Source organism: Dryobates pubescens, chromosome 30 (assembly GCF_014839835.1).
Source record: "Dryobates pubescens isolate bDryPub1 chromosome 30, bDryPub1.pri, whole genome shotgun sequence".
Taxonomy (NCBI): domain Eukaryota; kingdom Metazoa; phylum Chordata; class Aves; order Piciformes; family Picidae; genus Dryobates; species Dryobates pubescens.
In genome coordinates this window covers 3059614-3074152 of record NC_071641.1, presented here as the reverse complement: position 1 = coordinate 3074152, position 14539 = coordinate 3059614, and the positions used below count along the sequence as shown (strand labels likewise).

At 41.4% G+C, this 14539-nt stretch overlaps 1 protein-coding gene across 3 annotated transcripts in view; it reads right to left on the bottom strand.

The window, feature by feature from the left end:
* TET1 (tet methylcytosine dioxygenase 1) overlaps positions 1–14539 on the bottom strand; it is a 59703-nt gene that overhangs the window by 31566 nt on the left and 13598 nt on the right. For all 3 annotated transcript variants that reach the window (XM_009907120.2, XM_054174784.1, XM_054174785.1), the window contains exons 3-5: positions 4381–6910; positions 3186–3276; positions 2466–2559 (exon numbers count right to left, since the gene is read on the bottom strand). In XM_009907120.2, coding sequence (XP_009905422.2) covers positions 2466–2559; positions 3186–3276; positions 4381–6910 — 2715 coding nt within the window. The remainder of the gene's footprint in view (positions 1–2465; positions 2560–3185; positions 3277–4380; positions 6911–14539) is intronic.

Here is a 14539-nt window from a genome sequence, read left to right as displayed (position 1 = left end):
TTCATGTACACCATGTAACAGCATTGTTTTGGTCATGCAGTTCCAAATGCACTCTAACAACTGTAGAGTTATCCTCATCGTTTTTTTCAGTCAAGTCTGAAATTCCTCAATACAGCAATACATGTTCTTTCTTTTACCAACTAAGTGATTTTAATATTTTCCGAAGTTTACAAGTTTTCCAGTCTACTTTTCACCTCCCTCAGTGGTTTCAGCAAAGATTTAACAGTAAGGCAGGGGGACTTCAGGATAACTGGCCTCCTGAACTGGTAGATGGGGTCAGAGGGCAGTGTAGTCCCCCTGAAATCCATGAGGAAGTAGTTAGGGACTTGCTGAGCCACTTGGATACTCACAAGTCCAGGGGACCAGATGGGATCCATCCTAGGGTGCTGAGAGAGCTGGCAGATGAGCTGGCCAAGCCGCTCTCCGTCATTTTCCACCAGTCCTGGCTCACCGGAGAGGTCCCAGATGACTGGAAACTGGCCCACAAGAAGGGCTGGCTGGATGAACCTGCAAACTACAGGCCTGTCAGCCTGGCCTCAGTGCCAGGAAAACTTATGGAGCAGATCATCTTGGGTGTAATCACTGCACACCTGAAGGATGGCCAAGGAATCAGGCCCAGCCAACGTGGATTTAGGAAGGGCAGGTCCTGCCTCACCAACCTGATCTCCTTCTATGATCAGGTGACCCACCTGGTGGATGTAGTCTGCCTGGACTTCAGCAAGGCCTTTGACACCATTCCCCACAGCAAACTCCTGGCCAAGCTGTCAGCCTGTGGCTTGGACAGCAGCACTCTGTGCTGGGTTAGGAACGGGCTGGAGGGCCGTGCCCAGAGAGTGGTGGTGAATGGTGCCACATCCAGCTGGCAACCAGTCACTAGTGGTGTCCCCCAGGGATCAGTTCTGGGCCCCATCCTGTTCAGTATCGTTATTCATGATCTGGATGAGGGGATTGAGTCCATCATCAGTAAATCTGCAGATGACACCAAGCTGGGAGCAGGTGTTGATCTGTTAGAGGGCAGAAGGGCTCTGCAGAGGGACCTCAACTGACTGGGCAGATGGGCAGAGTCCAACATGATGGCATTCAACAAATCCAAGTGCCAGGTGCTGCATTTTGGTCACAACAACCCCATGCAGTGCTACAGGCTGGGGTCAGAGGGGCTGGAGAGCAGCCAGACAGAAAGGAACCTAGGAGTACTGGTTGAAGCTGGCTGAACATGAGCCAGCAGTGTGCCCAGGTTGCCAAGAAGGCCAATGGCATCCAGGCCTGCATCAGAAATAGTGTGGCCAGCAGGAGCAGGGAAGTCATTCTGCCCCTGTACTCAGCACTGGTTAGGCCACACCTTGAGTCCTGTGTCCAGTTCTGGGATCCTCAATTTAAGAAGGACATTGAGACTCTTGAATGTGTCCAGAGAAGGGCAATGAGGCTGGGGAGAGGCCTTGAGCACAAGCCCTACGAGGAGAGGCTGGGGGAGCTGAGATTGTTTAACCTGGAGAAGAGGAGGCTCAGGGGAGACCTTATTGCTCTCTACAACTACCTGAAGGGAGGTTGTAGCCAGGAGGGGGTTGGTCTCTTCTCCCAGGCAACCAGCACCAGAACAAGAGGACACAGTCTCAAACTGCACCAGCGGAAGTTTAGGCTTGAGGTGAGGAGAAAGTTCTTCACAGAGAGAGTTGTTAGCCATTGGAATGGGCTGCCCAGGGAGGTGGTGGAGTCCCCATCCCTGGAGGTGTTCAAAAAGGGATTGGATGTGGCACTTGGTGCCATGGTTTAGTAGTCATAAGGTGTTGGGTGACAGGTTGGACTCGATCTTTGAGGTCTTCTCCAACCTTACTGGTTCTATGATTACGGAGAAGCAGTTCTTTCCAAGCTCACTCCTGGAGCTTGTGTCTGTTACCTCATTTTGTAGCTCCTATGAAGCATTGTGAGACAAGACCTTGGTGAAAAAGATCACCACAACATGAAAATTTCCAAATGCTGAGTTCAGCTTCTCAAAAGTAGCAGCGAAGTCCATGGCATATGAGACGGAACTTCCTCATCCATCATACTCTTTTCTTCAGTTGTTCATACAACTGAGAAAGGTTTTAAAAACTTAGCCTGAGCTTTCCAGCTCTCCTAAGCAGCCATCCCTTCTTTTCTCCCTTTCACACTTCCCAATAACATCTTTCACTAGACACCCCAACTTTTGCACATTGTCAGGGTCTTCTTACCCTGACATCTTTGGTTACCTCTGCTAACTTTCTTAAGCACCTCTCTTTCACACTCATTCAAACCACAGATTAACATGGCACAACAAATTAAAATAAATCAATAGCTTTTTCCTTCGTGTCACCATTCAGACAGATTTGTACAATTAAATTAAAACCCAGATCCTTGTTAAAGATCAGACTATATTTAATATCAATGATTACACACTGTTTGCTACTTAAAACACGCAACAATTTTACTGCCGTAACATAAGAACTTACCCACTTGGCAATTGGACAGCCCTGAGAGCTTTTTCCTTCCTTTCCTGTATAAACCACTACCTCTATTCTTACAGCACTTCCTTTTGCTCCATACCTGCAATTAAGAAAAATGTTCTTGAGTAGAACAAATTGCTGCAGATGACTGTAAAACAGGAAACGTTTTCAATAAAAGAAGAATAACAATTTTGGTTTTACCCTGCTGAGAACAGAAGAAACCAAAAATATTTATAATGCAAAAAAAAAAAAGTTAGTTTTGCATTCAAAATCCTATTTGCAAAGAGTAATTTTTGACATATCTCTCCTGAAAACAAGGTTATACCAAGGAAAAATTATCTGGGGTAGAAAAAGTTATCTGCATGTAAATCCTAGTGCACTAGGTGACCCTTCTGTCCATTCTGCCGCAGCACTCCTGCATTCTGAATGCAGGACTCCTGAAAACCTAATTCTGCCAGCTGCTGACCTCTGTCACTTCAGCTAACTTCAACAGCAGTTAAGAACACACTGCACTTGAAATTCAACCCTGAAGTTGCAAGAGCTCAGAGCAGACACACAAGTTTGGAACTGCAACGCCAGTGCTCACACTTCATGCACGTCTGAACAGGAAAACACTTTAAAAATGAGTACTGCAGAAAGTTTGGAAAAACAAAGCTAAACATAGCCCTTCTTTCCTGTTTAAACAGTCAAAAATACTGAGAGCTTTAAATGCTGGATTTTCCTCACCTGTTCTCCATTATTTCTCTCACAGCAGCAACACTTGGTCCTGTCCCAAGGTGTGTGTAATACGGGCCTTCATCTTTCTCTATTATTTGCTCTGTAAGCAAAATATATTTACACCATTACCAGTGTACTTAGAAATGGTTTACAGAAACTTCTTACAAGTTAAATTACAATACATCAAATTTGTTCCTAAAGTGACATGAATAAAAAGAATGACAGAGTTTTCTCCTCAGAGGCATCAAAATTATTCTCTACTTGTTTCCTCCTATCAATCTGCCAGTATTTTTGATTTATATTATGGGGTAATCAACATGATAGTAATCTGGCATTCTTTACCAATTTTCATTACAAAAGCTGGCATGCATTGTCTAAGTAAGCTTCCCAATATCTTTGTTAGGAGGAAAATGTTGTAGACAAAGGAGAATTGGGGGGGGGGGAAGTATTAAGTGTTAGTTATATATTACAAAACAGAAAACGTTATCCAGGCCTCTTAAGTAGCACTCTGACAATCCAGAACATTAAAGTTGAAACAATCTGCCTGTGAACAACTTTTTGGTAAGTCTCTTGCCTGTTTTTTCCAGCTGTGTGCTTTGCTAGTCTGAAAACACAGCATGTCTAATGCCTTCCATGAAGCTGTATTTGTAAAACCCTAATACTGAGCTCAATCTGACCTATCATCTTGCAACATTAATTATGGGTGGCCTCACCTGAGCCACACCTTACCTCTCCCCTCTGCATGGGCTCTTCAAGGCAAAATGACAACAGCCATCAGGACCAACCAAGAGACAATACATAAACCACACACAGCTATGCCCTGCCACTTACCTAACAGCATTTAGGCAACTATCTCAATATACTGGGAAAGTTTTACACAGCCTATCTTGGTAAAAACTAGTTCCAGACTACGAAAATGAGAAGCTTATATACTACAAATAAATTCACACAGAGCACTAGTTGGTGCAATGACAAAACAACCCCCACCCTTTCCTCCTGGGTTGAAATGTAAGCAAAGAATTTAAACCTGCCAGTTGCAATGGCAAAAATACTCAGTTCTGCTGTGCTCTGCAGGCCCAAAGTACTCCAAGCAAAAGTTACAGGAAAGGAAAAAATAATTTCCTCCCATTTCCTAATGGCAGAACACTGCCATGAGCACACTTCTACCTGAAGGGTACAGCCAAAGATTCGTGAAAAGACTTACCAACACAGTCACAAGTTGGCAATTCAGGCTGTCCTTTTTTTGTAGGTGTATCTATTAAATTTTTTGTGGGTGTATCAAGAAACTTCATAGGTGACTCAAGGAAACTGCTGAGCGTGTTTTTTGCTGGAGAACACCCTGAGTTGCCTGTGCTCTGTGGGTGCTCAGTACCCAAACTGGCTGATGTCAGAGCGGTCACTTCACTTGTATGCTCCATATTCCTGAGAGCTTCAACAGCACCTGGTACCTGGGCCCCATCACAGGGAAGAGGCAGCACTTGCGACTTGGGCTCTACTTGTCTGACAGCACCCTGCTGAATATAGGCTTTGTCTTCACTACATGTTTCACTAGTTCTCAGGTTAGACTGATTAAAAGTTTGAGGCAAGGGATGTGTCTGACTGACGTTTGCTGTTTGTTGTACCTGAGAATTGTGTTTTCCTGTAAACATCCGTAGGTTTGCACTTGGTCTGTTCAACAAGGAAGCTGGTTTCAACTGTGACACAGACAGAGGACTACGGGAGGACAGGCTGCTATGCTGGTTACGTGCAATGACGTCATTTGTCAGTGGATCAGTGCCCAGTGGGTCACTGGAGCCTGCAGCTTTGATTTGCTCATTCACCACGTCGCAGCCAAACAATCTGTCTTTTTTCCTCTCTTGCGGTACCTCGGGTAAACATCTATGGAATTTTATCTGCGTTTGTGGGAGAAACAATCTAGTTTTTTCTTGTGATGCTGAAGTATTTTGATGCAGTACCCTCTGGACTTTGGTTCTTGGAGATTTTTTTTCAGATGGAGCTATTCTCGAATCCTGTGGCATGGTTTGACCAAGCTTGTGCAGCTTTGATGATACCCAAACGTCCTGCAACTCATTATGCTGGCATGACAACAGTTCTAGCTGGTTTTGGTTATTTTGTTGAGAGCGTGCTTCTTGAGGCTTCTTTTTGGGCCTTGGTTTCCATGGCACTACATTTCCTTTTTTATTTGTTGGTTGTTTTTGCTTTAACAGTAAGGAACTATAATTATTCCTAAAAAACACAGATTCTTTTTTCTGCAGCACATCTTGGTTATATTTTGGCTGCTTCTCATGTGATATTAGATTAAGCAGCGATGCCTTTATGTCATTCTTCTGCTCTGAATTTGTCTGGTTTGATTCAATTAGCGCTGCGAGTTGAGTGAGTTGTGCAGCTACATCCTCTTCATCCTGGCTGTGAAGTCCACCTTCCTTACATAAAGAACTAGCTTCTAACTTCAAATCATTACAGACTGGCTTTTGCTCTAACTGACCAAGAGCTTCGAAGCTGTTACTTGTTTGCTGGATGTTATGTGAGGCACTGCAATGCTGTGTGAGAGTGACTGGATCACAAGTGTCATTTTTCTTGTTGGTATATCCTGAAATTGACTTTGAATCAGATGTTAAGTCAGATAAAGTTTCAGTATCTCCTGAGAGTAACTGTAATTTATACATCTCACCAGTTGGGTAGGCAGGTTTCTCACACAATTCAGAAGCTGAACTTTGGCCATTGTATAACACAGCCTTATTAGGGAGCTGCTTCTGTGAGGGAACACAGTGAGCCAAGAGCTGTTGCTCATTCTGTAAGTAAGTGTCTTTGATTTCTTTCAATGCAGAAGATGTGAAGGAAGATGAGATGTCCCTTTTATAACTATGGAGCAAGTTGGAAGTCGATTCTTTTGTACATTCAGTACTTTCTGGTTTAGCTGGTGAGGTTTCTAAAGGGGCCTCAGATAACTGTGTTAAAGCTTCAATAGCTACAAGCTGCTCTATGGTTAAATTTCTGTTTTTAATCAGGGACAGGAAAGTTGGCTGGAGTGAAATATCCTCATGCTGTGTCTGTGTGTTAGGTACCTCAGAGGCATCCTTCCCTACATGCACTTCCTCTTCAGGCAGTGAAGGACAACACAAGCTTTCCTGCAGATCCAAAACGGAACTCGTCTGCAAAACTGACCTCTCAGAATCCCCAAAGATGCTGCAAGTGCAGTTTTCTGCTTTCATTAAAGGATGTCCTTCTTTCTCTGGGTGCACGCAGCTCACGCCTGTGGTCAGACTGTTTACTACACTATTCACATTGGTACCTTTCATCCACTGCATACGGGAGCTGCTTGTCAAATCTGTCCTTTCCTCGAGGGATACTTCTTTCAGCGAAGCAACTGCTTCTGGTGGTGGATAATGTAGAGGTTTGATGCCATTTTTGATAGTCTGTGCAAATGATTTTTTTGGCTCAGCTAACTGACTGGGAGAGACTGTGCTTTCGCTATCCTCAATGTTTTTCAAGTGTTCGGTGCCCACCACAGCTGCATGGTTATCTCCGTTGACGTGGACACCAAAAGATGGCTTCTCGTTATGTGCCCACTTCTCTGCCTCTAAGCCTGTCATTCTTCCTTTCTCCTTAGACTGCACATTTTCAATGGGTACTGCTTGGTTTGGTTTTGCCCTGTATTTTTCACCATGACCACATATACTGCATTCCATGAGTTCTGGTCTGCGGCCATTTACTGGTTTGTTTTCTAAATTAGCCTGTAAAATAATAATGAAAAAAAACTTGTTAAAGCTGTTCAAAGCAACTAAAAATAAGAAGCATAAGATTTACAGCAATTAAACCCTACTTTGGCAGATATGAGGAATATCCTGATTAATCAGAGGCACAGACATTGGAAAAGCAGCCCAGGAAGTCGTAAAACCCCGCTGAAGCCTAAAGGCCTTACCTATAGTTATGGCTATTTTTCCCTACTGTTAGGGAACAGAAGCAGCAAGCACATGCACGTGGTGGTGGGAGACTAAACCAAATGAACAGGTAAGAATGTTACCATTTTGAATCAGATCTAAGGAGTCAGTTTTTAATGAATTTGCATAAGCAGATGAAACCCTCCTTTCAGTTCAGAGTAGGACTGAAATCTAAAGGCTTGTACCACAGAAAGTGTAATAGTAATTTGGTGTAGTTATACCCATTTGGCCTGCCCTATTAGCTGATGAAACACCTGGTTAGACTCACCATCAAGAATGACCGGTTTTCAGGCTTTGCTGTAAGCCCTTACAAAGGACAAAACCTAAGCTGAAATGGCCAGTGACAGTATCAGCATCAGCTCACCTGAAAGTTACCCTCTAAACACTGCATTTAGCTTCAGTATTTAGATGGGAACCTCCAGCTTTCTGAACCATCTCTCATGTGAGCTATCCTTAACAACATCATAAACTTGAAATTCTCAGATTTGGTTAAATGTACTCTTCATCTTCCATGGTATTGTACAGTTCATGTCATTGAAGGAATGTCAGAATCTAGAGAGAGTCAGAATACTGTGTCCTGGAAAGAATCCGGACCTTAAGAGAGCGCTATAGATACGAATTAAGGAATGAGGCAATTGCACTTAAAATAAAAAATGAGTGCAAGAACTCAGGCAGAAACTGCAATAAAGGCAGGGATCCAACTTTTATTACATTAGTAACATTTGATTTCTATTTATAGTAGATTTACAAAATAATTTTAATTCACAATAGACAGTGCTGGTTCTTAATCTTACAGTACCATCTAAAAGCAATTTAAATATCTGTAGCCCTAAGCCCCACTAAAGAAAACCAGTACTGCTTTTCAAATCAGACATAAGCAATACAGCTGCTTAATTAATCATGTGTTGGCATGGTGCATCTTAATGATTCCCAGACAACAGCACCCACTTCAATACAAAACCTTTGGTTAAATCAGACATGGTTTTGTGGCCATACTAACTACAGCACAGGGACTTCTCTGAGAAAATAACTCAGAAGAACAAATGCAAATTAGATTTATGATTAATCATAACCATCAAGATGGAAATGCCAGAAACCCTCCAGCAAAATAAGGCATACAGACCCAGCTCCATCTGGAGCCCAGTGCTCACCTCCCAGCCAATCCCCAGTTGATAAAAAACAAAGCCAAGCATCCACAGCATGCCCTGGATATGAAGAAAAGCATCCTAAAATCTCATGGAAATGCCATGGAAAAACGTGCAGCACCTATGCAGCTAAGTTGAGCCTATGGAAATTACAATAGGAAAGAAAGATACCTTATTTAATGTTTCACTACACACAGACACCTAACAGTCCGTGAGCCTGAACTCCTCCGGATCCTGGTGATTATCAATCAATGATCCACAGCCCCGGGGGATCACTGAGCAGTCTCTGTTGTTAGCTGAGGGAAATGCAATGCACAGGCCTCTGCAGCAGCACCAGAAAATATTTTAAGGGTCCACCATGGAAAAGTAAACCCCCATAATTTTATGCCAGTGAATTTCAGTTACCTTAATTTGACTTTAAAAAACCCTAGGATATAACACTGCTCTCTATATAGCAAGTATATCTAAAATCTCTATCAGTCCAAAAGTTCTCTCAGCCATGTAAAACTGTTATTAAAAGTATGCAATCAGGTAATTAAGAGGCTGAGGAGATGGAAGCAAATAGATTTATTTTAATCGTCAGCATTTGTATATTTTTCAACATAACATTTTTTATATTCTCCTAATTTTTAGAGAGTGTTACTCACTGCATTCATAAAAAAATAATCTAAGTTTGGTAAATTTAGAGCAATGAGACGCAGGGGTAAAAAGGAAGGTTCATCTGTGACCAGCAGAGATGAGAACATCTGACACAGAGTCCACTGACAGGACTCCAAATGCAAAAATGGCATCACACCTCCCTTTTAACTATGCTATTCAACAATAAAATACTGCCATCTGAGGAAAAAAAAGCACTGCTAGCAGTGCTCAGGTCTACTTCTGCATCCCCCCCAGACCCCAGTGAGCCCAGCAGTAAGGGAAAATTCTTTTAAAATAAAATTATTCCTCATGCATCATGATTTCCACTACTATTACTAGAAGTTGCCCACATGCAATGAGGAAGAAAAAAAAAAAAAGAACCAGATGAATCATATCATTGGCATGATTTGGTTCACATTTTAATAAAGATTTCTGTGTGCAAAAATAAATCAGTTTGGGGTTTTTTTAAATCAAACTCTTCCTTTCGAGCACTGTGTTGCTTTCTCTCTTCTGCTGCTGAACTACAACGAATCCTATAAACAATTACATCTTTTTCTTTCCTCTCTCTCCAGACTTCCCAGTGGTCTTTTCTGTTTAATATGGAAGGTTATTGCTTTCTAACATAAAAAGAAATGCAGACATACTAGCAGGGACTGAGCTCATTTGATTCTTCTCCCCCATGTAAGTCTGGTGGAGCAAAAGTAATGGCGTGGCAAAAACCTTTTGCAGATGAACAACCTATGAGAATCGATCCTCAAGTCTTTAATCAGGAGTCAAAAAAACCCATAGTGAGAACTGCAGAGAAGGATAACACAATTCCAAGCAACAGTCTTAAAATTCATGGAAGTTAAGCACATGAGTCTGATCTGATTGATTTCTAAATCTTTTACACAAGTGTAATGAAAAGCTGAAGCATAAACTGGATCAATAAAAGTAATTTCCTCTTTTTCTCATTAAAGAGGGCACTGCTTTATCTGGAGACATCATGGTCAGGCTTATCCTCTACAGTAGTTCATGCTATTAGGACAGGAACCAGAGTACAGTCTGCCATAGCTATTGCTCTGTTATTTACACTCCAACCAGACATTACCTCTTATACACACAAAAATTCACCTGGTGAGCTAATGCTTCCAGTACACATCAAAAGCCAGTTACAGCAAATCATGCCACTGAACAGGGTCAGACCTCAACTTGTCTTTTGACACAAGATGCCTTTGAGTTAATGCAAGGAGTTCACCAATTCACAATCAAAATACAGTGCTAAAACTACCCTAAAGGCATTTCCACATCTTCTGTGCGGCTGCAAGCTGGGAATAGGATATTGCAATGAAACTCACCAGAAGCACAGAACAATTACCACCATGCTTGCTTTACTACCATGGGTGTGAAAGTCTCCTAGCACAATGCACTTCCACATCAGCTCAGGTAAAGCACACTTGCCGTAGGTCTTAGCACAGGGAAACAGGTTGGGGCCCTTTATTAATGTAACACAGCCTGCACGTGAAAGGTTTTTTCTTCCTCAAGAGAGCAGTGTTCACAGACAGCGCTGAGAGACAGCAGAGGCAATAATTCTGCAGTTTAGAAGCTATTGCAATCAAAACAAATAGCCTCTATTCTTGGCAAAATGAGGTAGAATATTTTTAGCAGAGGCTAAAAGGAAACTCTGGAGAACTCACTACCAGCTCCTCTGTCCTGCAGTATCAAATGCATCCAAACCCACCAACTTAAGTATCACAGCAGGTACCATTTCACACTGGATCTTACAACAGCTGGAAAGTCTGATACAGTTGAAAATGGTTTTGCTTTTTTTAGATCCATAGCCACAACAGCAAACAACTTAGCCCTCTCCTCCATTTCATCTCCATTTTATGCTCTTTACTATGTTCTTCAAACACTAGGCAGCCTTCCCACCAGGAAAGTTCCTTATCTTGTCTTTCAACAAAGAATTAAGTACATTATGGCCTTAAAGTCACTACATCTTTGCTGTCTTCCTCTTCTTACACCATTACTACAGTCCTCCTGACCACCTCGTGTAACAGCTTCAGTGAGATGAATCACGAAGAGCTACAGTATCAGATTTTAAAGGATACACTTACTAATAAAATGAAAAACTACAGGATACTAATTCTAGCTCTAAAAGCTTCAAATGGTGACCCCCAGAGAGGTGGATTTATTGGACTACTACTAGGAAATAGGCTCTCTCATTCACAAGCTCATATTGTTTCCATCGGCCCTGAGCTCTAGGTTGTGAAAGCTATGAACAGGAGCAAGGAAAAAACGCAGAATGAAGGACGCCCCATTCTCCTACACAGGCACCCAAGAAGAGGATGTATTAAGAAAGAAGGGGAAAAAAACCAACAAAACAACAAACCAAATATTACAGTACTTTTTCTGCCACAGAAGCAAATATAAACAAACATCTTGCTTGGTGGTTTTTGTTTTGTTTGGGGTTTGGGTTTGGTTTGTTTTTCACTGGTGTTTTGAATTACTCAATCATTTGTCTTCAACATTGAAACCAAGCAGTCAAAGAAACACTGGCAACTCAATTAAGCCACAAAAGAAAAATGATACTATCAGCAGCAATACGTATTCCTTAATACAACCCATTCCCAATGTGCTTTAACTCAAGAGCAGAGATGAAAGAAATTCAGTTTTTGAATTTATGCATCCTAGCTAATGTCTCTTGTGGTCTACTCATTTATGAAACCATCACCACTGCATTAAGAAAGCACTGCCTGACACGTAACTGTAGATGGAGAATCATCACAGTGTTCCTAACAGGATCTTCACGGAACAGGTCACAGCTAGGCAGGACATTTTTAGCAGTGATCTGAAAGAATGGTGAAAATACTGATAGAAAAATAATTAATAACTAAAAGATCAGGCGTGATGGTCCCTAAATTAACTGGGAAGCCAGCTGCAAGCACACATTTCAATATCACCAAAGGTGAAGTTCTGTATCTAGCAGCAATGACGTGGGACTGGATTTACAAAAATAGTTTTCTGTCTTAGAAAGCAAGGCCTTTAGGGAGGACATTAACATGGTCAATAGTCAACCACACAGTAACTATAGAAACTTCTGTTGCAACTTTATGGCCCAAAGAGTCAGTGGGATTCTTGGGTGCATAAATAACAATATAATTAGGAATGAACGGGTTACTTTCTACCCTGTACTTGGCACTTTTGCACCTGATAGTGGAATAAAGTGTCCAATTCTGGCATACCCAATTCAAACAAGGCATTGATATGCTGGAGAGGGCTTGAAGGACCACAAGAATGACAAAGCACTGAAACATCTTGAAGTGAAAGCCTCAAGTTCAGTCTTTGCTATTTACCAAAGAAAAAGAAAATTGCAAAAGCCACAAACTGCTGCTAAGGCTCTGTGGAAATGAAGGCTGATAACAAAAGGCTCCTTGTTCTAGCAGACAAGAGTATAACGAGGCTCAATGACTAAATTAAGGCCAGTGAGTGACAGTGCAGCACATTTTTGCAGAGGAACAGAGAAAGAGTAAAGAGTCTTTTAAGCATGTTGTTAGGTGATTTGATGCGCTTTCCATCCACGGGGATTTTTAAACTGGAGTTGAGGTATTTTTGAACCATGTTTAATACAAATAAGCTGACACAGTCTTACAACCTCTCCGCCCAAGTGATCACACGTGAAACAAACTGATACAAGCTCGTAATTTTCCTTCCCTTTTAGCTCAGTAAAGATCAGAACAGCTAAGATAACACCATCTTCCAGTTGCTACAATCTAACAAACAAAAATACTCAGCTCCTTAATTTAGGACCCAGTTTAAGTGCCTGACCATCTGCTGTACAGCCAATTGTATTACTTACAAATTGCTACAGGCCAGCAGCTGCTCTCAGAGCAGATCTGCTAAGTTAACAGTGCTAACAGCCTTCATATACATCCCATTTCCCCCTCACTCTGAAATACCAGTGCAGGTCCCAAGCACACACTGCAACAAGTCTTGTCCAAATTTACACATCTCTGTTATGTGTATGTGTTAGCCTCGTTTTAAATCTGATGAGGGGCCACAAGACTGAAAGGAGTAACTAATACTCTCCAGAAACAGAAAAGTTATTGACAAGCAATGAAGATAACAGAAAGAAGTCAAGTCATACTGGTCACTTCAGTTACCAAGGCTACAAGGTTGCAGCACTGTATTTTGCTTATTGATGTAAGGAAAAAGCCTAAAAAAAAAGACAAATGATATGTATCTTCTTTCTCAATCACAGCAAGCACACCTATGGTTTAAATAAAGCTTAAAATAGAATTCACAGCATATGTAACTCATGTTTTCAGTTTAAAGGAGTACCATCTTTCACTCACATACCAGAACACACAACATTGTTCTGGAGTGGCACTGCAGAAGTGGTGTTTGCGCTGCAGCATTCAGACACTGATCATCTGTCCCAAAAGCAAACGCTTTCCATTTTAAAATACACAGAAATTGTTCCTCTTATTCACAAGTTCAGCAAAACCTTTATTTTTGGAAAATTAAACTTAAAGCCAAACTTTACTACAGAGCATAAACATAATACAATAGAGACAACGCTAACAAAACACCAACTGAGAAAGGAATGCACAGTCAGGTGTCAGGACACAAACCACCCAATTTTAAGTCAGCCTGAAAAGATCCTAACATTCTAAAAAGCTTAAGATTAAAGCTGCCAGAACAACAAGGACAGTCAACTATATACTAATTTTAGACAAGTTAATGAAAAGTGATTTTTGTTAGTTCCTTGTATGCAATTCCTGGGGTTTCTTTTCCTGATATTGGTTAGGTTTCATATATTTGACATTTTAAAAGGAAACACCACTATAAGAATGCATGGGTTCTTCCAAATGAAATCCTATCATTAATTTTAGTAAGAATTAAACTTTTTGGTCTTGACACAGGCAAGGCTCATACCAATGTCAAAGGCTGCTGTGGTAATATCTGCTGAATTAACTTTCTCATACTCAATAACACTAAAAGTATTAGTACAACACTGCAGATAGGGGGAAAAAAAAATCACAAAAGTGAAAAATGTGCTGCTGAGTAATTTGGGGGCTTTTCACAGGGTTTCTCATGCATGGGTTACTAAAAGCAATGAAAAAACTTGTTTAGCAATACAGTATTGGCTTCCTTTTAGGTATTACTATCTATAGATGCATGGACAAACAAACAGCAACCTGACAAGAGATTATTTTTGTTTGCAAAGCATTATTTCAATGCCTACATTACTTCCAGCAAGTACAATTCTCAATAAAGCTTTTAATTTGGTAGTGAATGCAAATCACACCAAAAGACCAAGGTACCTCTAATAAGAAACCAGTGTTTACTTTGTAATGCTGTAGCTTCACTAACACGTGTACATTTTCCTTCCTTACCACAGCCAGTGTAACTTTTACTGATTTTATGGCATTGTTGATTACAAACAAATCCACCAAAGTGGAAGTTCCAGCACTACACCAAAACAGTGACAGTCAGGATGTACAAATAAAGAGCTATTCAAACCATGCAAAAGTCCTTCAAAACCACACTAATCACTAGGTTCAGCCTGCCCTTACTCAATGCTTCCCTGGCTCATTACACCTCTGCTTCCACCATTCCACGAGGAACAGCACTACCCTCCCAACTGCTCTGCTAC